This window comes from Bos mutus, chromosome 3 (assembly GCF_027580195.1).
Source record: "Bos mutus isolate GX-2022 chromosome 3, NWIPB_WYAK_1.1, whole genome shotgun sequence".
Taxonomy (NCBI): Eukaryota; Metazoa; Chordata; class Mammalia; order Artiodactyla; family Bovidae; genus Bos; species Bos mutus.
The window spans coordinates 28,729,160-28,756,035 of record NC_091619.1 but is presented as its reverse complement, the minus strand read 5'-3'; the positions used below and the strand labels follow the sequence as shown (position 1 = coordinate 28,756,035).

The following is a 26,876-nucleotide window of genomic DNA, read 5'->3' as shown; positions in this document are numbered from 1 at the left end:
TCTGGGAAGAGGAGTTTCAATTTATACTTCAGTTTATACTTTATATTCTCCCATATGATTTGAACTTGCCTTGTAAGCATTTATTTTTTGCAAAAAAAAAAAAAAAAAGCCCAGAGCAGAAGATTAGCTAGACATGCACACATCAGCTGTGCTCCTGTGTCTCTATTCCTTGGCTCCTATCAGCAAGACAAGGCCCTCAGTCCCGGGAGGGCACTGACCCCTGCCTGCCAGGCCCTCCTCATGTTGTTTTTGCAGTCCATTACCAGCTGCTTAAGCAGCAGGTTCCCAGTGGCTGGTCAGCTGGAACTGCTTCAGAAGGACAAACAGGAAGGACACAGCTACCAGTGCAGATTATCCTGTTAGCCTTGTGGACAGCAAAACATTTTTTTTTTTTAGATCTTAAAATGTTGAGGAAAACTTCATGCTGTTAGCAACTCCCTCAAACCTCTGCCTGGAGAGGGCAGTGAGCCGGATTTAGCTTGTCCTGAAGGAACCCTTGCAGTTGCATCCAAATAAGCTTCTAGCTCCAGGTCCTGGCGATTTATCCCCTAGGCTTGCTTGGTTAGGCTTCAGCTCCACAGGCTAAAGCTCAGGGCTATCCTTATCTTCTATGTCAAACTGTAGTTTCCACTAGAGAATAATGACGTCTCACCATTTCTGCAGCTAGCCTTCTTTTAGGTAAGATGCCTGCAGGAGCTTGGAGCAAAGAGAGATTAAGGGAGGCAATGAAAACTGTTCTCCCCCTACCTGAGGTGTGTGCTCAGTCACTCAATCGTGTCCGACTTTTTGCAACTCCACGGCTGCAGCCCGCCAGGCTCCTCTGTCCATGGAATTTTCCAGGTAAGAATACTGGAGTGGGTTGCCATTTCCTCCTCCAGGGGAAAAATGAATGCAAGGAATTCCCATCTCATATGGCTCTTGTGAAGATTAACTGAAATAATGTTCCTAAAACAATCAAGTAGGGACTTCTCTGGTGGTCCAGTGGCTAAGACCCCGTGTTCCCAGTGCAGGCGACTCAAGTCCAGTTTTCTAGACAGAGAACTACATCCCACCCACCACAACTAAGAGTTCACATGCTGCAACTAAAGATCCCATATGCCACAAGGAAGATGGAAGATCCCATGTACAGCAACTGAGACTCGACACAGCCACATAAATATTAATAACAAACAAGCCAACGATAAAGTGCCCAGAGCACAGGCTTTTAGGACATGGGATGGTACAACTTGCTGATGAAAATGATCATGTTCCCTATAAAAAGTGTGAGGCTTGTAAAGCCACTCTTCAAATCCCTGCCTGCCCACTCCCTAGATACACAGAAAGTGAGTTGCTGGTTCCAGTTTGAAATCTTGTCCTGAACTCCTGTGCTGTAGATGTTCCTGTCTTTATCACCTTCCTTCTTACTCTTCCAGCTTCTCTTTCTCTCCCTGCCTAAGCCTCTCATTAGTCCAGTTAATAAACTGTTGTTGTCATTGTCCTGTCAGTTCAACACCCCCGTCCCCCCCCCCCCCCCCGAGGAGCAGGGTCCTCTAGGGATGTGCATCAAGCTGGGGAAGGGAGGCGGAAGGGGAGCTGCAGGGACATCCTCATTTCCATGGGGGAGTCGAACAAGGAATCGGAGTTGGCAGCAGATGGATCATCCTGGGCCCTAGTCTTTTGGTACATCATCAGGATAATCAGGGAGCACTTCATTATACAGAGAGAGTCTGGTTGTTTGGAAGAGTCCCATTAAGGGACTGAAAGGTTCTGGCCTGGAGATAATGACTACCCGGAAGCCTTTAGCTTTCTTCTGTGCACTGGCCTTCGGCTGCCCCTCGGCACGTGCACACGCACGCGCACTTTCTCATACACACACACACAGAGTTCCCTGGGCTTTTAGTCAGCTGAAGAGTTTGTGGGTGCATTCCAGGCCTGGAAGGCTGGTGAGCAGAGTCAAGCTGGAGGGGCCAGATACGCACGACTGCTCTTGCTGATTGCTGAGAATATGCAAACCCCCAGGTTCCCAAGGACCCATTAAACCGTCACTAATGCCTCACCCAGGCTTCCCAGGTGGCGCTAGTGCTAAAGAACCCGCCTGCCAATACAGGAGAGGTAAGAGACTCGGGTTCAGTCTTTGGATCTAGACGATCCTCTGGTCCCCTGGAGGAGGGCATGGCAACCCGCTCCAATATTCTTGCCTGGAGAATCACCATGTAGGAGCCTGGCGGGTCCGCCAGGGGTCGCAAAGAGTCAGACACAACTGAGTGACTTAGCAGGCACATGCAGTGCCTCATCCAGAGTGGGAGTGGGCTCCCTCCCGACCTGGGAAGGATAAAGGAGCAGACCTGGGGAGTGGCCCCGCCAGCTGAAAACAAGAAAATGGACTAACAGCTTACCTCAGAAGTTCCAGCAGCCCAGGGACAGTTGGTTCGTTGGGTACACACAACGGAGTCAGCATTTTCAACTCCCTCCCTCCTACCATCAGGGTGTGAAACTAGAGTTTATTCTGAGGATGGGGAAGTGGGGACAGTGCGGGTGGGGGGTAGGGGCTCATGGGGAGGGGGCATGGTTTGATGGGAAGTCAGTCAAGTTACTTTCTCAACCAGTTACATCATACCTACCTGTTCGGGCATATATTTAGGGAAAAGGGAATTCAAGTCAAGCTCATTCCCCTGACGCTTGGCTCCTACCACTGCCCTGTCAGCACTACTGTTCTCCACCTAGAATTATGAGCTTCCATGCTGGCCTCCGCCCAAGGTGAAGGTGGAGAGCGCCGCACTTTCTTTCACTGCTTTGTCTCCTAATTCCCCACAACCACAAAAACACATGTACGGTGTAAGACACACTTTACTGTAGGTCTCAAAGTGTGGCCCACGGACCAGTTACTTCAGCATCACCCAGGAACTTGTTAGAAAAGGAACTTCTCAAGTGTCAACCCACACCTACTGAATCAGAAACTCTGGGATTTGAGTGTTAACAAGCCCTTCAGGTGGTGCTGATACTTGCTGAAATGCAAGAACTGAAGCTATATGTTTGTGTATAACTTGAAAAAAAAATTACAATGTAGAAAGGTGACTAAATTAAAACAGAAATGTAAGTAGGACTGTTTGCAAGACTATGGGAATATAAAAAGGGTCTTTCATGAAGTTTCACTTCCCTCTCAGGTGGCCCGCATGCAGAAGTTAAAATGTTGCCAGAATCTTTTTGTCGTGTCTTTTGTAAATTCAAATTTACTATAATGTATTAAAATTTACTGTTCTTATATTTATGAATTTTTTTTTCATTTTAAGATATAATTTTGTACTCAAGTGAAAAAGATAGTCTTTACTATTCTCTTCTAAAAGAGTCTTGATTTTGCTTTTCATTTTTAGGTCTTGAATTGATTTTTGTATTGGGTTAGCCAGAAATTTTGTTCAGGTTTTTCCATGACATCTTACCTCTTAATCCCCTATCTCTACTTTGTCCCTCTCCCCTTCACTCTCCCTACTGGTAACCACTAATTCGTTTTCTATATCTGTGAGTCTGTTTCTTTTTGTTGTATTCACTAATATGTTTTACTTGTTAGATTCCACATGTAAGTGATATTATCCAGAATTTGTCTTTCTCTGACTTACTTCACCTGGCATAATGCCCTCCAAGTCCATCCACGTTGTTTCAAATGGCAAAGTTTCACTCCCTTTTTATGGCTGAGGACTATTGCATTGTATACACACACCACATCTCTTTATCCATTCATCTGTTGATGGACACTTAGATTACTTCTGTATCTTAAATGTTGTAAATTGTGCTTCTATGAATATTGAGGTGCATGTATCGATTTGAATTAACTCTACACTTTTTTTTTTGGTCTTGCTGCGAGGCATGCTGGATCTTAGCTCTCCGAACAGGGATCAAACTCATGCCCACTGCAGTGGAAGTGTGGAGTCCTAACCACTGGACCACCAGGGAATTCCCCCCAATACTACACTTTTTAATCACTACTACTTTAAAACCTATTTTGAAATTTGGTAAAGCAAGTACATATATACAAGACTTTTTTCATTATTATTTTCCCCTTGCAATACCATGTACATTTGGGAATTTTGAGGAGATTGTATTAAATCTACAAACTGACCTGAGGGAATTGACATCTTTATAATAACCATTCTTTCAGTGTAAATGCATAATAAAAAACTCTCCATCTGCTTAGGTCTTTTAAAAATGGTTTTCAATATGTTTTATAATATTTGGTACATATGTATTCTCTTGCACTTCTTTGTGTGATCTAGGTATCTCTCAGCTTATCCTAAAAATCTTTTCATTTTTATTGCTATTACAAATGCTATCTTTTGAAAATTGTATTTTATTATTGCTGACTTATTAGAACAATATTTGTTTTAGTATTTTGATCTTGTAGGCACAACTTTGTTGGAATTTTTTGCTGATTCCAATAGATTACCTGAAGATTTTTTGGATTTTTTTTCTTCAGACATTCTTATCCTCTGTGAGTAAGGGTAATTTGTTTCTTCTTTTAAAATCCTTATGTCTTTATACTGGCACAAGAAAAGGGATGCATAGATCAAAGGAACAGAATAGAGAGCCAGAAATAAACCCATGCCCTTACGGTCAATTAATCTATGACAAAGGAGGCAAGCATATACAATGGAGAAAAGACAGTCTCTTCAATAAGTGGTGCTGGGAAAACTGGACAGTTGCTTGTAAAAGAATGAGATTAGAAAATTTCCTTATGCCATATACAAAAATAAGCTCAGAAATAAAAGGATTAATGACCTAATGTAAGCTTTTGGACAGCAAAGTAAACCATTAACAAAATGAAAAGAAAACCTACTGAATCAGAGGAAATATTTGCAAATGATGTGACTACCGGGGGTTAATATCCAAAATATATAAACAGCTAATACATCTCAATACCAAAAAACCACAAACAATCCAATAAAAAAATGGGCTGAAGATCAGAGTAGACATTTGCCCAAAGAAGGCATGCAGATGGCCAACAGGCACATGGAAAGATGCTCAACATTGACAGTCATCAGAGATATGCAGATTAAACCCATAATGAGACCACTTCACACCTGTCAGAATGGCCATTATCAAAAAGACCACAAATAGCAAATGTTGGCAAGGATGTGGAGAAAAGGGAATGAAAACTGTTGGTGAGAATGCAAATTAGTGCAAGCACTATGGAAAACAGTATGGAGGTTCCTCAAAAAAATAAAAGTAGAGCTACCATATGACCCAGCAATTCTACTCCTGGGTATCTATCCAAAAAAAAAAAAAAAAAAACAACCCACAAAACACTTAATTTGAAAAGGTACCTGCACTGCAATATTCATTGCAGCATTATTTATAATTACTAAGATATGGAGGTTACTGAAGTGCCAACCAACAGATGAATACATACAGAAGTGGTATATACATACCACTGAAGTCATTCAGTTGTGCCTGACTCTTTGTGACCCCCTGGATAGTAGCCTGCACCAAGCTCCTCTGTCCATGGGATTTTCAAGGCAAGAGTACTAGAGTGGGTTGCCATTTCCTTCTCCAGGGAATCTTCCCAACCCAGGGATTGAACCCAGGTCTCTCACATTGTAGACAGACACTTTTACCATCTGAGACACCAGGGAAGTCCATATCCATACAATGGGATATTATTTAGACCTAAAAAAGAATGAAATTCTGCCATTTGCAACAAGGTGGATGGAACTAGAGAGTATTATGGTTAGTGAAATAAGTCAGACAGAGAAAGACAAATATTCTGTTATCACTTGTGTGTAGAATCTAAAACATTAACCAACTAGAGAATACAACAGAAAAAAAACAAACTTGCAGATATAGAGAACAAACCAGTTGTTACCATTGGGAAGCAGAAAGTGAGAGGGACAAGATAGGCATATGGGATTTGTTGCTGTTGTTTAGTCCCTAAGTCATGTCCAACTCTTGGGACCCCATGGACTGTGGCCTGCCAGGCTTTTTTGTCCACGGGATTCTCCAGGCAAGAATACTAGAGTGGGTTGCCATTTCCTTCTCCAAGGGATCTTCCCGACCCAGGAACCGAACCTGGGTCTCCTGCATTGCAGGCAGATTCTTTACCGATTGAGCTATGAGGGAAGCCCTGTGTAAAATAGATAAGCAGCAAGGACATGTTGTACAACACAGGGAAATATAACCATTATTTTGTAATAACTTTAAACAATTATTCATGTGTTTTTGGCTGTGCTGGGCCTTTATTGCTGTGTGTGGGCTTTGGGCTTCGGTAGTTGCTGCACGCCTACTCAGTAGTTGTGGCATACAGGCTTAGTCGCCAGTGGTGTGTGGGCTCTTCCCAAGGACTGAATCTATGTCCCCCGCCAGTGGTGTGTGGGCTCTTCCCAAGGATTGAATCTATGTCCCCTGCATTGGCAGGTGGATTCCCAACCACTGGACCACCAGGGAAGTTCCTGTCATAACTTTAAATAATCTATAAAAATATGGAATCACTATGTTGAACACCTGAAACTAATACATATTATTGTAAATCAGCTGTAGTTCAATTTAAAAATCCTTGTACCTTTAATATTTTTGCTTGTATCTGTTAGGACCTCTTTCTGTACTTGTTACAACCTCTAGTACACTGTTGTGTAGCAACAGTGATAGGCATCCTTATCCTGATCCTAATGTAAAATAAATATTTTTTAATATTTCACTGTTAAGTATGAAGTTTGTTGTTGCTTTTTGGTAAAGGCCTTTTATCACTTTAGGGAGGTTCACATATTCCAAGCTGGTGAAGAGTTTTACAATGAATATGTCTGGAACATTACGCTTTATACACATATGTGATACACCTCAGGCTCCCCAGGTGGCACTAGTGGTAAAGAACCTGCCTGCCAACAGAGGAGACGCAAGAGACACAGGTTTAATCCTTGGGTGGGGAAGATCCCCTGGAAGAGGGCATGGCAACCCACTCCAGTATTTTTGCCTAGAGAAACCTATGGACAGAGGAGCCTAGTGAGCTACAGCCCATAGCATCACAAAAAGGTGGACACGACTGATGTAAGTGACTTAGCTCACACATAGATGATATACCTCATATCGTAGATGTTTACAAGTATCTTAGATGGTATATGTGACCTATATCATATATCATATACTAGGATATGTGTGTGTGTGTCAAAAAAGAAAAGCCTTACAGTTATTTCAGTACATATATCTCTGTACTGAAATAGAGACAATGGGAGATATAATGGGAGATAGATATGGAAGATGGGGCAGCTAAATTTTAACAAGGTGGTGTTATACAAAGGTCTGGAACAAGGTAGCCAAAGTAAGCAGTTTTATTTTTCTTTTTTAAAATATTTATTTATTTGGCTGTGCTAGGTCTTAGTTGTGGCAAATGGGATCTTTAGTCATGGCATGTGGGATCTAGTTTCCTGACCAGGGATTAAACGGGGGCCTCTTGCATTGGAAGCTCAGAGTCTTAGCCACTGGACTACCAAAAAATCCCAACCTGTCTTATTTAGGAGTCTGGAACTGAGTTATCTCTGCTTGTAGATCACACTGAACTCTAAAGGTACTATGGCACCCAAGGATTAATTAGATAATTCTAGAGCAATGAATACAAAACTCTTTATTCCATTTTTAATGAGAAGCGAATCACTAAACTCTTTATTAAAAACATGCATTTGCTAAATCTATTTGGTTACATGGGGGGTTATACTGTGATTCTCTTTATTTGGAGTTTTTTCACACTAAAATAGTTTCAAAAGGAAAATTTTCTTTTATTTTTTAAAGGTTTATTTATTTATTTACGGTTGTGCTGGGTCTTTGCTGCTGTGCTCAGGCCTTCTCCAGTTGTGGTGAGCTGGGCTTACTCTCTAGTTGCGGCGCACAGGCTGCTCATTGCAGTGATTTCTCTCGTGGAGCGTGGGCTCTAGGCATGCATGCTTCAGTAGGCATTGGGCTTAGTTGTCCCGCATCAGAGATCGAACCCATGTCCTCAGCCTTGGCAGGTGGATTCTTTACTTGAGCCCCAGAAAAATGTTTAGATGACTTTATTAAGTAGAGTGTAATCTCATCATCTAGTCATTTATCAAACATTTATTGAATGTTTATTATGTGGCAGTATCTGTGCTAGTCTGTTTGGGAGTATAAAGATATATAAGGTACATATAAGTGCTACCAAAATGGAAAAAATAATGTGCAGAAGAAATTAAGAGCTGGGAGGGACACCTTGCGGGTGTGACCTGCACCACTTATTGGAAAAGACACTGGCTAGAGAGCCCTTTAGTACGTCTAAAGGGCCCATGGGGAGCTTTGAAACTATAATGCACAGTGGTACTAAGATGCCTCATTGTTTTTTTCTTTTTTTTTGTGGGGCTCTTTTCTAGGCCCAGTTTCTTAGTTGAGGTTGTTAAGCATTCTCAACAGCAGGGAAGTGAGGCTAAGAGCAAGTTTCACTCTGCTCTCTTGGTTTTTTAAGTTTAGTTTGCATTGGAGCATTGGATATGTCCTTGAGTCCAAGAAATATTTCAATATTAAGAAACAGAAAAAGGTCCTTAAAACCATAATTGTGACTCCAAACCTGCCATGGGAAGATTGATTTTTATTACTTTCTAGGATAACTCTATGACCTAGGCATTATCATTCACTTTAACCTGCTCAGGTTTTTAATTTACAAGTCAGAAAACCCACAGTAATGCCAGCTTGCCTCTGTTTCTGGCTAAGTTAGTTTAACCTCTCTGGGCTTGTTTCCTCAACAGTAGTAACTGTCTTGCCAACTTCATAGTAGTTGAGAGATCAGACCATGTAACTGATGTAAATGCTCCTTGAAGAGCATAAAAGCACTATATGTAAGTGGACTATCACTATTATTCTTAATGTCTATTCATAATCTTGGGTATAACATATGACTGAATGAATATAAGGCTGTAATCAAGCAGGACCCTATGGGGCCTTCCCTCATATCTTCTGCTTTAGCTCCTGTCTGAAGTACCTAGATAACAGTATTTGATGCACATTTCCTGAGTTGTTTTACATATGTGAAAGTTCAGTTCAGTTCAGTTCAGTCACTCAGTCATGTCCAACTCTTTGCAACCCCATGGACTGCAGCACGCCAGGCTTCCCTGTCCGTCACCAACTCCCGGAGTTTACTCAACTCATGTCCATCGAGTCAGTGATGCCATCCAACCATCTCATCCTCTGTCATCCCCTTCTCTTCCCACCTTCTATCTTTCCGAGCATCAGGGTCTTTTCGAATGAGTCAGTTCTTCGCATCAGTTGGCCAAAGTATTGGAGTTTCAGCGTCAGCATCAGTCATTCCAATGAATATTCAAGACTGATTTCTTTTAGGATGGACTGGTTGGATCTCCTGGTTAGACTCTTCTTGCGAGTCTAAGGGACTCTCAAGAGTCTTCAAAAAAATCAATTCTTCGGCACTCAGCTTTCTTTATAGTCCAACTTTCACATCCATTCATGACTACTGGAAAAACCATAGCTTTGACTAGATGGACCTTTGTTGGCAAAGTAATGTCTTTGCTTTTTAATATGCTATCTAGGTTGGTCATAACTTTCCTTCCAAGGAGAAAGTGTCTTTTAATTTCATGGCTGCAGTCACCATCTGCAGTGATTTTGGAGCCCCCCCAAATAAAGTCTCTCACTGTTTCCACTCTTTCCCCATCTATTTGCCATGAAGTGATGAGACCGGATGCCATGATCTTAGTTTTCTGAATGCTGAGTTTTAAGCCAACTTTTTCACTCTCCTCTTTCACTTTCATCAAGAGGCTCTTTAGTTCATCTTTGCTTTCTGCCATAAGGGTGGTGTCATCTACAAATCTGAGGTTATTGATATTTCTCCTGGCAGTCTTGATTCCAGGTTGTGCTTCATCCAGTCCAGCATTTCTCATGGTGTACTCCACATATAAGTTAAATAAGCAGGGTGACAATATACAGCCTTGATGTACTCCTTTTCCGATTTGGAACCAGTCAGTTGTTCCATGTCCATTTCTAACTGTTGCTACTTGACCTGCATATGGATTACTTAGGAGGCAGGTTAGATGGCCTAGTATTCCCCTCTCTTTAAGAATTTTCCAGTTTGTTGTGATCCACACAGTGAAAGGTTTTGGCATAGTCAATAAAGCAGAAGTAGTTGTTTTTCTGGAACTGTCTTGCTTTTTTCATGATCCAATGGGTGTTGCCAATTTGATTTCTGGTTCCTCTGCCTATTCTTCTTTTTTTTTTTTTTTCCTCTGCCTATTCTAAATCCAGCTTTAACATCTGGAAGTTCATGGTTCATGTACTATTGAAGCCTGGCTTGGAGAATTTTGAGCATTACTTTGCTAGCATGTGAAATGAGTGCAGTTATGCAGTAGTTTGAACGTTCTTTGGCATTGCCTTTCTTTGGGATTGGAATGAAAACTGACATTTTCTAGTCGTGTGGCCACTGCTGAGTTGTCCAAATTTTCTGGCATACTGAGTGCAGCACTTTCACAGCATCATCTTTTAGGATTTGAAATAGCTCAACTGAAATTCCATCACCTCCACTAGCTTTGTACATAGTGATGCTTCCTAAGGCCCACTTGACTTCACATTCCAGAATGTCTGGCTCTAGGTGAATGATCACACCATCATGATTATCTGGGTCATGAAGATCTTTTTTGTATAGTTCTTCTGTGTATTCTTACCACCTCTTCTTAATATCTTCTGCTTCTGTTAGGTCCATATCATTTCTGTACTTTATTGTGCCCATCTTTGCATGAAAACTTCCCTTGGTATCTCTACTTTTCTTGAAGAGATCTCTAGTCTTTCCCATTCTATTGTTTTCCTCTATTTCTTTGCATTGATCACTGAGGAAACCTTTCTTATCTCTCCTTGCTATTCTTTGGAACTCTGCATTCGTATATGGGTATATCTTTTTCTCCTTTGCCTTTTGCTTCTTTTCTTTTCTCAGCTATTTGTAAGGCCTCCTCAGAGAACCATTTTGCCTTTTTGCATTTCTTTTTCTTGGGGATGATCTTGATCCCTGTCTCCTGTACAGTGTCACAAACCTCTGTCCATAGTTCTTTAGGCACTCTGTCTATCAGATCTAATCCCTTGAATCTGTTTGTCACTTCCATTGTAAGGGATTTGATTTAGGTCATACCTGAATGGTCTAGTGGATTTCCCTACTTTTTTCAATTAAGTCTGAATTTGGAAATAAGGAGTTCATGATCTGAGCCACAGTCAGCTCCCAGTCTTGTTTTTGCTGACTGTATAGAGCTTCTCCATCTTTGGCTGCAAAGAATATAATCAATCTGATTTCAGTGTTGACCGTCTGGTGATGCCCATGGGCAGAGTCCTCTTGTGTTGTTGGAAGAGGGTGTTTGCTATGACCAGTGCGTTCTCTTGACAAAAGTATATTAGCCTTTGCTCTGTTTCATTGTGTACTCCAAGGCCAAATTTGCCCGTTACTCCAGGTATTTCTTGACTTCTGCATTCCAGTCCTCTATAATGAAAAGGACATCTTTTTTGGGTGTTAGTTCTAGAAGGTCTTGTAGGTCTTCACAGAACCGTTTAGCTTCTTCAGCATTACTGGTCGGGGCATAGGTTTGGATTATTGTGATATTGAATGGTTTGCCTTGGAAACGAACATTGACCATTCTGTCATTTTTAAGATTGCAACCATACTGCATTTTGGACTTTTATTGTCTATGATGGCTATTCCATTTCTTCTAAGGGATTCTTGCCCACAGTAGTAGATATAATGGTCCTCTGAGTTAAATTCACCCATTCCAGTCCCTTTTGGTTCTCTGATTCCTAAAATGCCGATGTTCATTCTTGCCATCTCCTGTTTGACCACTTCCAATTTGCTTTGATTAATGGACCTAACATTCCAGGTTCCTATGCAATATTGTTCTTCATAGCATCGGACTTTACTTCCATCACCAGTCACATCCACAATTGGGTGTTGTTTTTTTTTTGGCTCAGTCTCTTCATTCTTTCTGGAGTTATTTCTCCACTGATCTCCCATAGCATATTGGGCATCTATCAACCTGGGGAATTCATCTTTCACGGTCTTTTCTTTTTGCCTTTTCATGCTGTTGATGGGGTTCTCAAGGCAAGAATACTGAAATGGTTTGCCATTCCCTTCTCCAGTGGACTGCGTTTTGTCAGAACTCTCCACTATGTCCTGTCCATCTTGGGTGGCCCTATATGGCATGGCTCATAGTTTCATTGAGTTAGACAAGGTTGTGGTCCATGTGAACAGATTGGTTAGTTTTCTGTGATTGTGGTTTTCATTCTGTCTGCCCTCTGATGGATAAGGATAAGAGGCTTATGGAAGCTTCCTGATGGGAGAGACTGATTGAGGGGGAAACTGGGTCTTGTTCTGATGGGCAGGGCCATGCTCAGTAAATCTTTAATCCAATTTTCTGTTCGTGGGGCTATGTTCCCTCCCTGTTATTTGACCTGAGGCCAAACTATGGTGGAGATGAAGTTAATGGCAACCTCTTTCAAAAGGTCCCATGCAGCACTGCTACACTTAGTGCTCCCGACCCTGCAGCAGGCCACCATGAACCCATGCCTCTGCTGAAGACTCCTGGACACTCATGGGCAAGTTTGGGTCAGTCTCTTGTGGGGTCACTGCTCCTTTCTCCTGGGCTCTAGTGCACACAAGGTTCTGTTTGTGCCCTCCAAAGTGCCCAGTGCCCAGTCCTGTATAAGCTCTGGTTGCTCTATGGTGGGGTTAATGGAGACCTCCTCCAAGAGGGCTTATGCCATGCCCAGATCTGCTGCACCCAGAGTTCCTGCCCCTGCAGCAGGCCACTGCTGACTGGTACCTTTGTAGGAGACACTCAGACACACAGTTCTGGCTCAGTCTCTGTGGGTTCTCTGGGTCCTGGTATACCCAAGGTTTGTTTGAGCCCTCTGAGTGTCTCTGGTGGGCATGGAGTTTGATTCTAAATGCGATTTCATCCCTCCTACCATCTTGCTGGGCTTCCCGGGTGGCTCAGAGGTTAAAGCATCTGCCTGCAATGAAGGAGACCTGGGTTCGATCCCTGGAGAAGGAAATGGCAACCCACTCCAGTATTCTTGCCTGGAGAATCCCATGGACGGAGGAGCCTGGTGGGCTCCTCCAGGTTAACCCGGTGACACCACCCTGTTACCTCACTGTCAGTCAGAGAACTGTGCCTGAGTTGATCACACACTCTGTGACCCCTGCCCTCACTTGGCCTTTTTGTAGCTCAGCCGGTAAAGAATCTGCCTGCAGTATAGGAGACCCACTCCAGTATCCTTGCCTGGAAAATCTCATGGATGGAGGAGCCTGGTGGGTTGCAGTCCATGGGGTCGCAAAGAGCTGGGCACAACTGAGCGACTAACACTTATTTACTAAAACCTTTTTTGTGTGCCTGAGCCACCAGTCTCTCTGCATGACCCTCAATAAAACTTTCTCTTCTCCAAACTCTTACATTTCAGGTTGTTTGGCCTTACTGTGCCTTGGTCATATGAATTCACACTAACAAGGTGGCCAGACTTCACTGTTCTTGTTACATTTTCCACAGGCTCTGCTTTAGAATAAAAAAAATTCCTCACACCCAAGCCTTTTCTTTGTTGACAGTTCAACAGTCTCTGTCTATATGTCCTGCTTGCTTCTGTGAGAGTGAGTGTAAATACACCACAGCATTCTCCGAATCAGAGGAAAGAGGAGTATTTTCCTTAAACACATGCCTTGCAAGTGTGGCCCCATCAACATTTACTGAACTCCAAGACAGAACAGAAGCTGGAGGTACACAGATGAATAAATAGGTTGTCTGCTCTGATGAGCGTAAGAGTCCACCAACGGATGGGGCTTCCTTTTAGGAGACTGGGAGTTGCCTTGCATTTGCAGGAGCCATAGACGAGCAGGATTTGCAGAGGAGGCCCAAGCTTGGCTCTGGAGTCCAATGGGCTGATGAAAGCTCCCGCACCCCCTTAGTGTTTGCCACTCGGAGGCACCTCTTCTGCCATTCCCCTTACTTGATGCCCAGAGACGATTAAAGATCCTTTTCTAGTACCATAGCAGATACATTGCAAATCAGGACTTCGGACTTCAGCGCTTCTGCCCTCACTCCCTCCTAAGGAGCCACTGCGCCCTCCAGCGGAGAAATGGCAGTGGAACTCCAGGGGCCGCCCCCAAGCTCTGGACACCTTAAAGTCCTCCTTAAGGAGCTCGCTGTCTCCGACACCTCCCCTCGTGGAGTCCCGCCCCTACGCGCCTCGTCCTGTGGCACCGATTGGTTGGCTCCTGTGCGTGAAGACGTTGCGTCGTGGGGCGGGGCGAAGCAGCGTTGACCACAGGGCCTGTGTTCTGTGTCCTCGGCCGCCGCCCCCGCTGCCGCTCTGTATCCGCCCCTCGCCTTCCTTTAGAGGGTACAGGCGACCGCCGTTTCTCTGGGTGGTCGCGCAGCCACCAGACGTCTCCGCCGAGCTGCTTTTTCTAGCTGGCTGCTGTTCTCTGCTGGGTCCAGGTCTGGGGGGTGGGGAGTAGGGAAAAATGGCGCCGGCGCCCCAAGGCGTTCGGGAGGAGCCGCTGCTGGAGTGTGGGTCAAGATTGCTTTCCCGACTGCTCTTCCTCGCTCAGGCAGTGGTGCTCCTGCTGCCAGCCGCCCGTGCAGGCCTCTGCCCGGTGCCCTGTTCCTGCCGCATCCCGCTGCTGGACTGCAGTCGCAGGAAACTACCAGCGCCCAGCTGGAGGGCGCTGTCGACCTCGCTGCCCCCCGATGCCGTCAGCCTGTGAGTAGAGTTGCTGGGCGGGGACCAAAGGAAAGCAGGGGAGAGTGGGTGGGTGCTCCCCCTCTCAGAGGGGCAGGAGAGAGATGCTTGGCCGGAGGGTGCGGCCGGGAGCCCAAGTTCTGAAGGGAAATGCCATTGCGATGTTGTGAACTTTTCGGGAGGATGGTGGGAGCCTGAAATCCTGGTGTTAAGGTTCTGGAGACTTGTATGAAGACCACAGTTAAAATTCTCGGGACCAGGGAATATGTGAGTCCTGGGCTGGGAGGAGTTGGGGCGGGATGCTGTTAAGGGCTCGCTGGTTCTGGGCACCGGCATTGGCTCTGAATGGTTGGGGCTCCTCGGCCACTTTGGGCTGCATCATCCAGTGCATCAGCTTGAATGATCCCCAGGTATGTGGTTTTATATCCTTTTCATGAAGACTTGTCTACTCTTTTTTTGGCTGCCGTTCACGTTTTGGCAGGTTTTGTGCTGTTTTTGATATTTAACTGGGTTAAAATTTCATGTGTTACTACATCCAGTACTACCTCGAACAAGCATTTTTATAAATAGAATTTTTGTTCTACTTTAAGAGTCATTGTCTGCCGTCTATGGGGTCGCACAGAGTCGGACACGACTGAAGCGACTTTGCAGCAAGAGTCATTGTAAAGAAGAAGACTTATCCTTGACAGAATTAAGTGATGTGCATTTCCTTGTGGCAAATAACCTAAGAATCAGTACTCTTTGTTTATGTATAAGAAGCAAGTACAGTGGTTGGATGAATTCTTCTGGGGACTCCATTGCTGAGTCCTCGTCTTGACAGGCCTGTGTTAGACAGTGGCACCTGGAGAGTTCATTAGTCTGAGTCAGCCTGATGGCATTAGGAACAACAGTAGGTATTAAATGCTGCAATTATGGAGCTTCTTAACCACTAACATACAGTTATTTTCCTGCCACTAACTGAACAATGTATTTATTAATTGACAGACTTCTAATAGAGTCGTCTCTGAAAAAAGTCCTGTCACACACATGAAAAATAGCTGGAGGTGTGACTAAAAATAGCTCGAGGGGCTGTTGGATGTTTGACAGAAAACAACAAAATTCTGTAAACAATTATCTTTTAATTAAAAAATTAAAAAAGAAATGGAATACAAGTAGAATGTCTCTGTTTGCAGTGGTTAAAGCATTTATACATTTGTAAATAGGTTATGTTAGGAAAGAAAGCTACCTTGTAAATTCCTTGAGGAAATTCATGTTAACAACCAAGTGTTGTCATAGCATAGATCTGCAGTGTAATAATATGGTGTTTTCTGTTGTTTTATGATAGTGACACCTTTAACTAATTCTGATTCTGTTGACACAGATAAAAGGTAAAAATTTATATCAATGTGCAGCACAGTCTGAATTAAACCTAGCATGCTGCTGCTGCTGCTGCTGTAATGCAACAAGTACCTTTTCCTAAGAAATTCTTGAAACAGCTATCTGATTATGACAAACTACATCTGGTGCAGGTTTAAAAACAACACAACTTCATGTAGCTGTAATTGAAATAAATGTGGCCTACTTTTCAAGCTCATCCATTGGTAGATAAACAATAATTAGCAGTGGTTTCATGCCGGATACATTTATTTTGTGTTGAGGTTTGATTTTTGTGTAATGAAGACAAATTGCCCAAAGCCAAATAAAATTCAAAAATTTTGTGTCCTCTAGTGAAATTGACATTTTCAGTTGAAGTGAGATGCCTTGGAGAGCAGTTCTCTTGAAGAAATGTAACTGGAGGGAAGTCTTACATTAGCAAAAGAACTCTTAGGATATTAAAAGATGGGATTGTGCTATTTTAAACTGAGAAATGTAACATTTAAAAAAAAAATCAGTTGCTTTCAGCTATGAAACCACCAGTGTACATGGGTTTATGTATTTTTGAATCTTTAAAACACATGCAGTGCTTTAAATTATTAATGATTCAAACTCAAATGCTCTAACTTGTAGTCATCAGAAAGTTGGCAGACAAAATTCATTAATCCTGGGTTCTAAAATATGTATCTGTCCCCAGTTACAGGCTTCCCAGGTGGCTTACTGGTAGAGAATCCACCTGCCAATGCAGGGGATGCAGGTTTGATCCCTGGGTTGGGAAGGACCACTCCAGTATTTTTGCTGCGAAAATCCCATGGACAGAGGACCTGGCGGGCTACAGTTCATAGATTCACAAAGAGTTGGACATGATTTACTGACTTAATATAAATGCCCCAGTTACTGACACAGAGCCCCTGAAACCCTTGTAATTTCCAAAGTGATAGGAGAACTATGAGCGCCTTTCATTTTTGTGTTTGGCCTTTGACCCTGATTCCTGACATAGAACTCATACATCTCTTAGAATTTTCTGGATGATAGGAATGTCTTTTGACCAAATGAAGTGACTTTTAGTTGGCTCCAGGATGGCTTCAGGATGGGGGCTGGTCACCAGAAAGACTAAGCTGTGATTAGAAGCTTGGAACTTTCAGCCCCATCTCCCCTCCCCATCCTCCTGAAAGAGGAGAGGGGCTAGAGATTGAGGTAGTATTTGATCATGCCTGTGTGATGAAGCCTTCATAGAAGTCCTAAAGTATGGAGTTCAGAGAGCTACTAAGTCGGTGAACACATCCACAGGGCGTTATGCTGTGAGGGTGGTGCATCCCAACTCCATGGAGACAGAAGCTCCTGCACTGGACCCTTCTGGATCTCACCCTCTGTATGTCTCATCTGGCTCTTCATGTGTGTCCTTTATTGTATTTTTTATTATATAGTAAACCGGTAAATGTAAGTAAGTGTTTGCCTGAGTTCTGTGAGCTGCTTTAGCAGGTGGTTGAATCTAAGGAGGTGGGTCTTGGGAACCTCCAATTTATACCAGGTTGACGGAAGTTGCAGGCAACGTGGGGACTTGTGATTGGTGTCTGAAGTGGGAGGCCGTCTTGTGGGACTGAGCCCTTAAGCAGTGAGGTCTGCAGTAATGCCAGTTAGTGTCAGAATTGAATTGAATTGCAGAATATCCAGCTGGTGAAGGAGAATTGGTTGGTGTTGGGGGGAAAAAGCGCACATCTGGTGTCAGAAGTACTGTATGTGTGAGTAAAGGAAAAAACCAGTGACAAAAATTTTTTGCTTGACCAAACTTCAGTCAGGTTCCTGAACCTTATCCCAGACCATTTCTGCACATTCTTGTAAAATGTAGTTTTAGCAGTATCTCTACTGAGTCAGTGTAGTGGGAATCCCCCATCCTCAGTGTCTGATCAGATTCCTCCACCTATACCACCCCCCAGGTGATATTTGATTACCCTGGCCTGTCTTCAGCAAGAATCCTGTTGGATCTGTTTAGTTAAAAACCCCCTTACCTTGATGTTTACTCTTAGTAATTTTCCATTCACCAACCCTACTTTGCTCCTTAGCTGTGAGTTTCCTCTTATTCATGGAGTATTCAGAGTTAAGCCCACTCTCTTTTCCCCAACTTCAAAACTTCTTTGCAGTGGTTCCTATATGGAGAAAGCATCCCCAAAAGTCTTCCTTATCATGCTTTAACAAGTATCATTGAATATTTCTTTCCTTTTAACAGTTTGTGGTGCCACAACTCGGGATAGGATCAGATTCATCATTGGACCCCCGGACCTCTCACCCAGGACCCTAAGTGCATACCTTTGAAGTCTTTATCTTCACTCCTGACTGATTGATCGGGGATCCATTGGTGAGTCCGACTCCTGAACCATTGCACCGGACAAACATCTGTGGAAGCTGGTAAGGACAGATTTAGATTTTTAAGAGTCTGAGTACAGTTGACCTTGAACAACATGGATTTGAACTGTAAATAAATACTCCAGTACTACACAGTCCATGGTTGGTTGAATCCACAGATGCAGAACCTTGAATACAGAGAAACCTCATGTTTGGAAGGCAATTACAAGTTACCTGTGGATTTTTAACTTTGCACATGGTCGGTACCCCTAACCTTCATCTTGTTCAGAGGTCAACTGTATGCTCCAGAAAATGGGATAGAGTCCTAAATAAACACAGGCTGGGTTAGAGTCCCAGATTCTGTGTTTGTAAGAAAGCTCAGTTAGAGTCCTAGGCTTCTTTGTTTGAACCGTACTTACTGGCCTGGAAATCTCTTCTTCCTAGCTCTGTTTTTCCTGAGTGGGGATTATTCCTTGACTCCTTACACTGGAAATCTTTCTTCCTGGCTGTCTGTGAGGCCTCTCTCTCTCTTGGGTCCTACTTCTTCCATGAGAACTCATCAGATGGCCCAAACCCCCTTCTTGAATCCCTGCTGACTCTGTCTGCGTCCATTCTTGTTGTCATGCTTTTATTGAGGATAATGTGGAATTTCACTGACTTCTTTGGGAAACTGGAGATCTTTCTACACTGACTCCTCTAAGCCCTCTCCTTTCTCTTTGCTTCTACTCCTCTTTTGCTCTCTCACCGCCTTCAGTCTTTCTTCCAATTCCCTTGAATCCTATGATACATGTGTGCGTGCTAAGTCACTTCAGTTATGTCCGACTTTTTGCAACCCCAGAGACTGTAGCCTGCCAGGCTCCTCTGTCCTTGGGGTTCTCCAGACAAGAATACTAGAGTGGATTGCCATTTCCTTCTCCAGAGGCTCTTCCTCACCCAGAGATTGAACCCATGTCATGTGTCTTACATCTCCTGCATTGGCAGGCAGGGTCTTTACCAGTAGCACCACCTGGGATATGTCTCCCTCAAAATCCCTTCATCCTTCATCCGTATGTCCACCCTGCTAAACCTTTTTTCACCTCCATCTTTATAGTCACTTGAACTTTGGACCTCCTGCTGTCCACTGGAGACTATAAAGAAACTTAGGGACCCCCAAAAACAACTGAAAAAGAAAAAGGCTAATTGGAAATACTCTGGATGTTTTCACCAGTTGAATGGGCTTTGGAGACATCCATATAAGTCTCTTGATATCTCCTCAGTCAACACCTAAAAAATTTGGTCCATAGTCTCCATATGATTACGTATTAGGGCAAGGGAAGGTGGTCTGTACAAAATCGGTAAACAGATAACCTTAACTTGTCCCATTTGCCATAAACACAACTCACATAAAAATACAGTGAAAATGCAAGAGGTTATTATTTTATGTAAACCAGTAAGTTTATATTTCTGTGTTTACTAACTTATGACTAAAATTTTCCATTGAAAACTGAGATCTCTTAGAATCTGTATGTTTATATAGGTCTGTAGATATGTTGTAGATACGTGAATTTTTCTATTTCTAGATGATATTACCAAATTAATTTATAAAATCCAGGTCTGTTCAAATTGGCTTAGAGATAAATAAGCGATTACATAAGTATTCCTGATGCAAAACTAGAATCCCAAAGTTTTATTGGATTATTGATCCGCTCCTTTTAAGATCTGCTCAGTAGTTGTGGTACGTGGGCTTAGTTGCCCAGTGGCATGGGGGATCTTCCTGGACCAGGGATAGAATGCTAGTCCCCTGCAAGTGGATTCCTAACCATTGGCGCACCAGGGCGGTCCTTCCTGTGCCTTTGCCTTCTAAGTAATCTTTCTAGGAAACAAAGATTTTGTATCTTATCAAAATAATTTCCTGTATTTCATGTTGTCTTTTTCAGATCTTTGATTACTTTAAAAAATTGAGTTGTCTCTTATTAGAAGAGCTATTTTTTTTTTTTAAGGAACTGTGAGCCTTTGAAATCTTTTTTCACTTTGTTTAAATGGATTACTACGTATTATTTCACAATGACCTGTGATCTTAGTCAGATTTTTAAAACTTTTTGATATTTTTAACGTCACAAAATCAAATTCTGAATGGAATCTGTTTGATTTCATACTAACTTTGAGACTTTCCAGAGGGTCCCTGGAAAATCTCAAAGGATATGTCTCTGACCTTGTAAAAGGATCAGATCAGATCAGTTGCTCAGTCGTGTCCGACTCTTTGCGACCCCATGAATCGCAGCACGCCAGGCCTCCCTGTCCATCACCAACTCCCAGAGTTCACTCAGACTCACGTCCATCGAGTCGGTGATGTAAAAGGATACGTTAAACTAATTAGGTTTATTTGATATTTTAAATTACATGAGAAGCATAGTAAATAAATGAGGACAAACCTTAGGTTATACATGTATGGATATAAGTTACTAATATAGGTGTTTCAGAAAAGTTACGAAGTTCATAGAGATATGAAATAGCCTTGTTGTCTGGTTGTTAGGTTGAAGTATTGTATGCCACAGAGGTAGATAATTTTCTTTATCAAATGAACTCTCATCAGAACTTTAATCATAGCCATTTTAAGTCTTTTTTCATTCACGAACAAGTTGTTGTTTTACTCTCCTTCTCTGAAAGTATAAACAGTCAGTCACAGGCAAGACTGCTCCATGATGGCATCAGGAAGGCCATGCCACAAGACTGAGAATTTCCAGAAGTAGTGAAGCTGATGAATTGATAAAACTGTTAACCCAAGATCAAGTAGAATAAGAATTAATTACATCAGACTGATAAACTAATGAGAATGGTTATAATTTTTTATCACTCTTTATTTGAAGCAGTGCTGGTTCTTTAATGTTTTTTCCTTCAAATTTAAATAACCTTTTTCTTTTCTGTTGTGTTATGTATAGCTTACAACAGTAATACCTTTGTGAACAAAGAAGAAACAGTTACTTTTTCTCCCTACCTGGTTCCTCCAGAATTCAGAAACTTTTAGCTAGTACTCTTATTTTCATGACAGTGTAGTAATTTGAATAAGTTCAATAATATGCTCTTGTAACAGGATTGAACTTGGAAATGATTGATATATTACCATGGCTTTGGTTGAAATGTTATATTGAGGAGTGAACTGTGTATGGAATCTGGTTTAAGCTACCAAGGTTGAGGTCATGGACCAGTGTTCTTGGGAAAACTGGCCTGGTATCTGGGTGATAAGGTTCCCAACCCCATAAGTGAGTAAGGAAAGTTGCTTCTGGGCTGGCTCAGGACCCGTAGGATATCTTGGGGACCCCAAGAAAAGCGAAATTCTCCTGAATCTTTAGGAGTGGGAGATAAAGTCTGGTGGCTGCTTCCTGAGCTGTCTTCCTAGCCTCGAGAGGCTTTTAAAAGCCTAATCTGAGTTTTCTTTCAGCAAGTTTCTTATATGGCCTACTTATATGGTCAGTCACTATTCCTGCTGCACTTATGTAAATAATCAGGACAAATCTAATGAGATCGGAATTTGTAAGCAAGAGTTAAAAGATTGACTGTAGAGAGAAAGTTTTTTGTTTCAGTATAAAACTGTAATGCAGTCTTGTGAATTCTGTCTTGCTCATTGGCCAGTCCTTACCACATTTTCAATTCTAGTTTCCTCTGATATCTGGCTATGACGCTCCAAACTGATGTTTGCAGTTTTTCTCCCACCCTCCTGACGTGGCATCCCTGAGAACTAAAATTGCTGTTTTCCTGAAATTGTGCAAGATGAAGCTGGATGACTTGGTATAAACTTGAAAAAAAAGACCACGACACCTTGCATATGGGCAGCCTCTGTGCCTGCTGAATACTTAGTGCCATCACCACAGACATTCAAACTGCAAACCAGGAAACTTCAGGTGACCACTGCCATCCTCACTCTACCATTAAAAGATGCTTCAAGCTCAAAATCTAAGAATCCCAACTGGCTGCGTCTGGGTTGAGAAACTGGGTCTCTAGCTATTAATTTTGGTTTCTCTTTTATTTTCATAGAAACTGCCATTATTAAATGCTTGACTGCTGGCACCATTGAGCAAATATCCACTAAAACCAAGTCTCCACAGAAGGTTTACCCTGGTCCTTCATGAGCAAAAGACCACTGAATGAGAAAACAGACTTATGTTTCTCCTGTCTTTAAACAGAAAGGGGCCTGACAAAGATTCTTTGACTACATTTTAATTGGACTCCTGAACCACCTTCTACTAGGCTCATCTGTATACTTCCTTGTAAGATGCAGTTTTAGCAAGAATCCTGCTAAGTCAGTTTAGCAATAAACCCCTGATATCTGATCACCCTTGACCTATGATCTGGTTTCTCATCTTCTGCCACCTCTTAGGTGATGTCTAATCACCATGGATCATCTTCAGCAAGAATCCACTTAGGTCTATTTAGCCAGAACCCCCCTTACCCTTGTTGTTTCCAGTTTTCCATCCATTGACCTTGTCTGTCCACCCTGCTTCATGGCTATGAATTTGTATTAGCCCATGCAGTATTTGGAGTTGAGCTCAATTTCTTCCCCCACTGCAGAATTTCATCATTTTAGTCCCTGTACTCATAAAGATAACCTGCATCACCTTGAATAAAGTCTTTCTTACCAGGTTTTAACAAGTGTCATTGATTATTTTTTCTTTTAGCACAGGGAGTTTTTCCTGGACATTTGGTATCACAGGAGTGAGACTTGCTAGAATGGACCTGGCTCATGGAAACATGGTTTGGGAAGAGAAAGGATAAAAGGCAGGGGATACAGAACCTTTGATTCCTGGGAGAGCATGTGGTCACCCATGGTATGGAGCAGCAGCTTTGCTGCTCTCAGTTACTAAAGGTGAAAGTTACCAATGGAATTTAGAGATGAATCCAATTCCCAGCATGTTGGTCCACTGGATGCATAAGGACATGGAAACTAATAAGAAGGTGAAATGTTTAATCTCTTGGTTGTTGTGATAACCAAATTATAATAGTTGACATTGAAATAATGTAATATAATGCTTCTGCTGCTGCTAAGTCACTTCAGTTGTGTCCGACTCTGTGCAACCCCATAGACAGCAGCCTACAAGGCTCCTCCGTCCCTGGGATTCTCCAGGCAAGAACAGTGGAGTGGGTTGCCATTTCCTTCTCCAGTGCAGGAAAGTGAAGTCATTCAATCGTGTCTGACTCTTCGAGACCCCATGGACTGCAGCCTACCAGGCTCCTCCGTCCATGGGATTTTCCAGGCAAGAGTACTGGAGTGGGTCGCCATTGCCTTCTCCTTGTAATATTATGAGTAAGAGCTAAAATTGAAATTAAAAGCGAGTCCTGAGTCAGACCTTGATATTGGACCAAGGTCAGATTTCACTAAGTCAGAGCTTTGGTCATTGGCCCAAAGCTGCCCACCAAGGAAAAAATTACGCAAGGACAGCAGAAAGTGCCTCTTAGACCTCTGGTCACCAAGAATGTAGCCAGGGTGGGAGGAGAGGAAAACCAAGAAACTACTGAAATCAGGCAGTATAGTGTGAAGAAGACATTTGCTTTTGTAGATCAGTAATACCAGCTAACCGAAGACCAAGGCATACCCTGAAGAACCTTTATTAAAATGGATTGTGGAGTAATTAGGAACAGTATCTGGTTTTAGATGCTACAGTGGAGAAAAGCATGTTTGAGTTGATGAAGGACCCACAGCTTAGCGTGAAACAACTACTGATGGCCATATGTGATTCAGACACAAAGCAGCTTATTCCTGAGGGAACAGCCAGCCTAATGGATTGGACAGAAGCCACTGTAACGTCTCTTTATGCCTGAAAAAGAGGACTGCCCACCTCCTCCAATAAATATTAAGTGAAAACAAACAGTGTGTTTCGTATATAAGCCATGTGGGTTTATCTTTCCGATAATTGAGATAGTCAGCTGCTGAATAGTTACCCAGTCCATGGTAAATGCTGTGGTTGAGGGGGAACTCTTATATGGACACCCCATATAACCTTGCTGATGCAAAGCCAAGGGACAGATGGGGAAGCCTTTTGCATTTGCTGCTTCAGCTTGTCCTTTGGATCTTATATAAGTAAGTAAGTGTTAGTTGCCCAGTCATGCCTGACTCTTTGCAACTCCATGGACTGCAGCCCACCAGGCTTCTCTGTCCATGATATTTTCCAGGCAATGATACTTGAGTGGGTTGCCATTTCCTTCTTCAGGGGATCTTCCCAACCCAGGGATTGAACCCAGGTCTCCTGCACTGCAGGCAGATTCTTTACCGACTGAGCTACAAGGGATCTTACATAGATGCCAATAGAAACATTAGGTTAGTAATAATGAGGAAAGGCAAAGGAGAGAGTCAAGGAACTGATCTTAGCAAGGTGAACATTTTTAAACAGGTTTTAGAAATGTGGGGAATAAAGCAAATATTTTTAGCAAAACGAAACCGGGAACAATCATGGGATCCAACCTATGGAAAGCAGAATAGAGAATGGAAGGCTTTAAGATGACTTTTAAGAAATGGGATGAATAAAACGGACTTTAATGGGGTTGAAACAAAGGCTTTAATACTGCACTATCCAAGGCTGGGCAGGCTGAAGGGACCTCTTCCTGATCCCCGGAGAGTAAAGGGCCTTGAATCTGCTCTGTTTAATAGTTTGAAGAAGTCTAAAAGTCCAAAGACTGAGAGTGCAGTGAAGAACATGACCAGCAAATGCTTGAGTCATTGGTTAGGCAGATTAAATGGGATAAAAACTGACCCAAAGGGGGACTTCTCAGGCAGTCCAGTGGTTGGGATGCCACACTTCCCACCTCTACTGCAGGGAGTGTAGGTTTGAACCCTGGTCGGGGAACTAGTATCCCGCATGCCTTGTGGCATGGATGAAAAAAAAATTGACAAAGAGGACCAGGGTCCCTTGGCTCAGCCTATGGTGGGAGTACCGTGAAACCTTTTGCAGTAGAGTGGATAATGGTTAGAAGGCAGAGAATTTGCCAGGATTTTTTGATAGGAGAGCATCTTGCCCTCTGGTACCAAAACCATTTGTGAAATCTGACGCAGCTGAGAACATAAAAATATAAGAGTTGATAAGTAGGAATGTTTAAACAGGCTTTATGTAAAAAAGCTGTATCTTCTTTATCTGAATATTTTATGGGAATGGGTGTTACATCTGGGGATTGCTTCTCTTACTTAGTATTGTAAAATGAAAACCTGTTAATATCAGCCCTAGTGGAGACTACAGTTAAGAATGTAAGGTTAAAGTTTGTAGGAGAATGATATGTTTGATCAGACTTTTTACCTGATTATATAATGAGGACAGACATTGTATCTGATCAGGGAATGTTTCCTCTACCACATAGTATCATAAAACAGAAGGCATGTAAATCTACCCTTCGAGCAATATTAATTGGACCTGCTAAGTGGGAGCCAATCAGATGGACCAGGCCCACACATCATAGGGTAGAAGCTGGAGTGTTGGTATGAACAAATTCTCTGTGTGATATCCCTGTGTGTACCTGAATGCCTCCCAGCAACAACTACTAGGACTTCAGACTGCAGAATTCCCAGTTGAAGGGTAGCTGTTGGCTTGCTACCACACATTCATTGAAACTGCCACTATGACTAAAACTCATAAAGTAATCTTGAAATATGAAATAGTCATGGTGTGTTGCATAATGTCTGATAAACACTCCAGGGGAGGGCAGTGCCCAGAAGAGTAATAAAGTGGAAATGGTTTACACAGGATCATACTGCCTGGGGAATGTGAGGAGGAGATCCTGAAGAGTAGGGAGCCTCTTTTCCCCTAGGACTGGCTCTGGAACTGTGTGAAGAGCTGCTGGGTTCTCTTATCACCTAGCAGTGTCCTATAACTGACCAGCAAAGAGTTGCTTAGTTTTTGAATGACAGTTGCAAGGTGAATGGACAGCATTCTATTTGGAAGGTCATCACTGATTGAAGAAGGTAAGGACATGAGCTAATTGGGTTGAATTGCATGCTGTTTTCCTAGAGTCCTCTTCTTTCCTAGAGTAGGAATTGAACAGTGGTAAAAGCCCTGTGTTTGAGTTTGACTCATGGGCAGTGGCCAGGCCATATGGTCAGGCAGAAGAGCAGTGAAAACCTGGCCTGTGTAAGGAATGCCCTTAAGGGGCAGAACCCTGTGGGAATTACTGTGGGAATTTGAAGGGTGTATTAAAGTGGGACTTTCTTGATGCCCACCAGGAGAAGCCCCTTCTAGGTTCAGAAGGTGAATAGGATCAATAAGCCAATACACCTGTGTGCTTTCTTGAGGTGGCCACCTGGGTCCCTGAATGAGTAGATACGGGGACACTGCAGGAATGCAGAGATAGTCTGAATCTATAGACATAGTTGTCTTGTACCCCTGAGGCATGAAATGATGGTAATCATTGACAGAATAATGTTCTGTCTTCAAGTGAAAGAGACAAAGACAGCAGATGGTTGTGTCAGATTGCTCTGGTGGAAAGGCTTGAACATAGCTGGTAAATGAGCCTGGTGCTGGTAGGCCTGAGGGGCTACAAATGAG

At 42.8% G+C, this 26,876-nt stretch overlaps 1 protein-coding gene across 4 annotated transcripts in view; it reads left to right on the top strand.

Annotated features, from left to right (window-relative positions):
• The first annotated feature begins 14,227 nt into the window (after positions 1-14,227).
• Positions 14,228-26,876, top strand: part of LRIG2 (leucine rich repeats and immunoglobulin like domains 2) — a 66,456-nt gene continuing 53,807 nt past the window's right edge. For 2 of the 4 annotated variants that reach the window (XM_005887095.2, XM_070367471.1), the window contains exon 1: positions 14,228-14,700. In XM_005887095.2, the coding sequence (XP_005887157.2) occupies positions 14,462-14,700 (239 nt within the window). In that variant the 5' untranslated portion in view covers positions 14,228-14,461. Of the gene's footprint in view, positions 14,701-18,259; positions 18,439-26,876 lie in introns of all 4 variants that reach the window. The other 2 variants (XM_070367474.1, XM_070367473.1) reach the window with 2 other exon arrangements.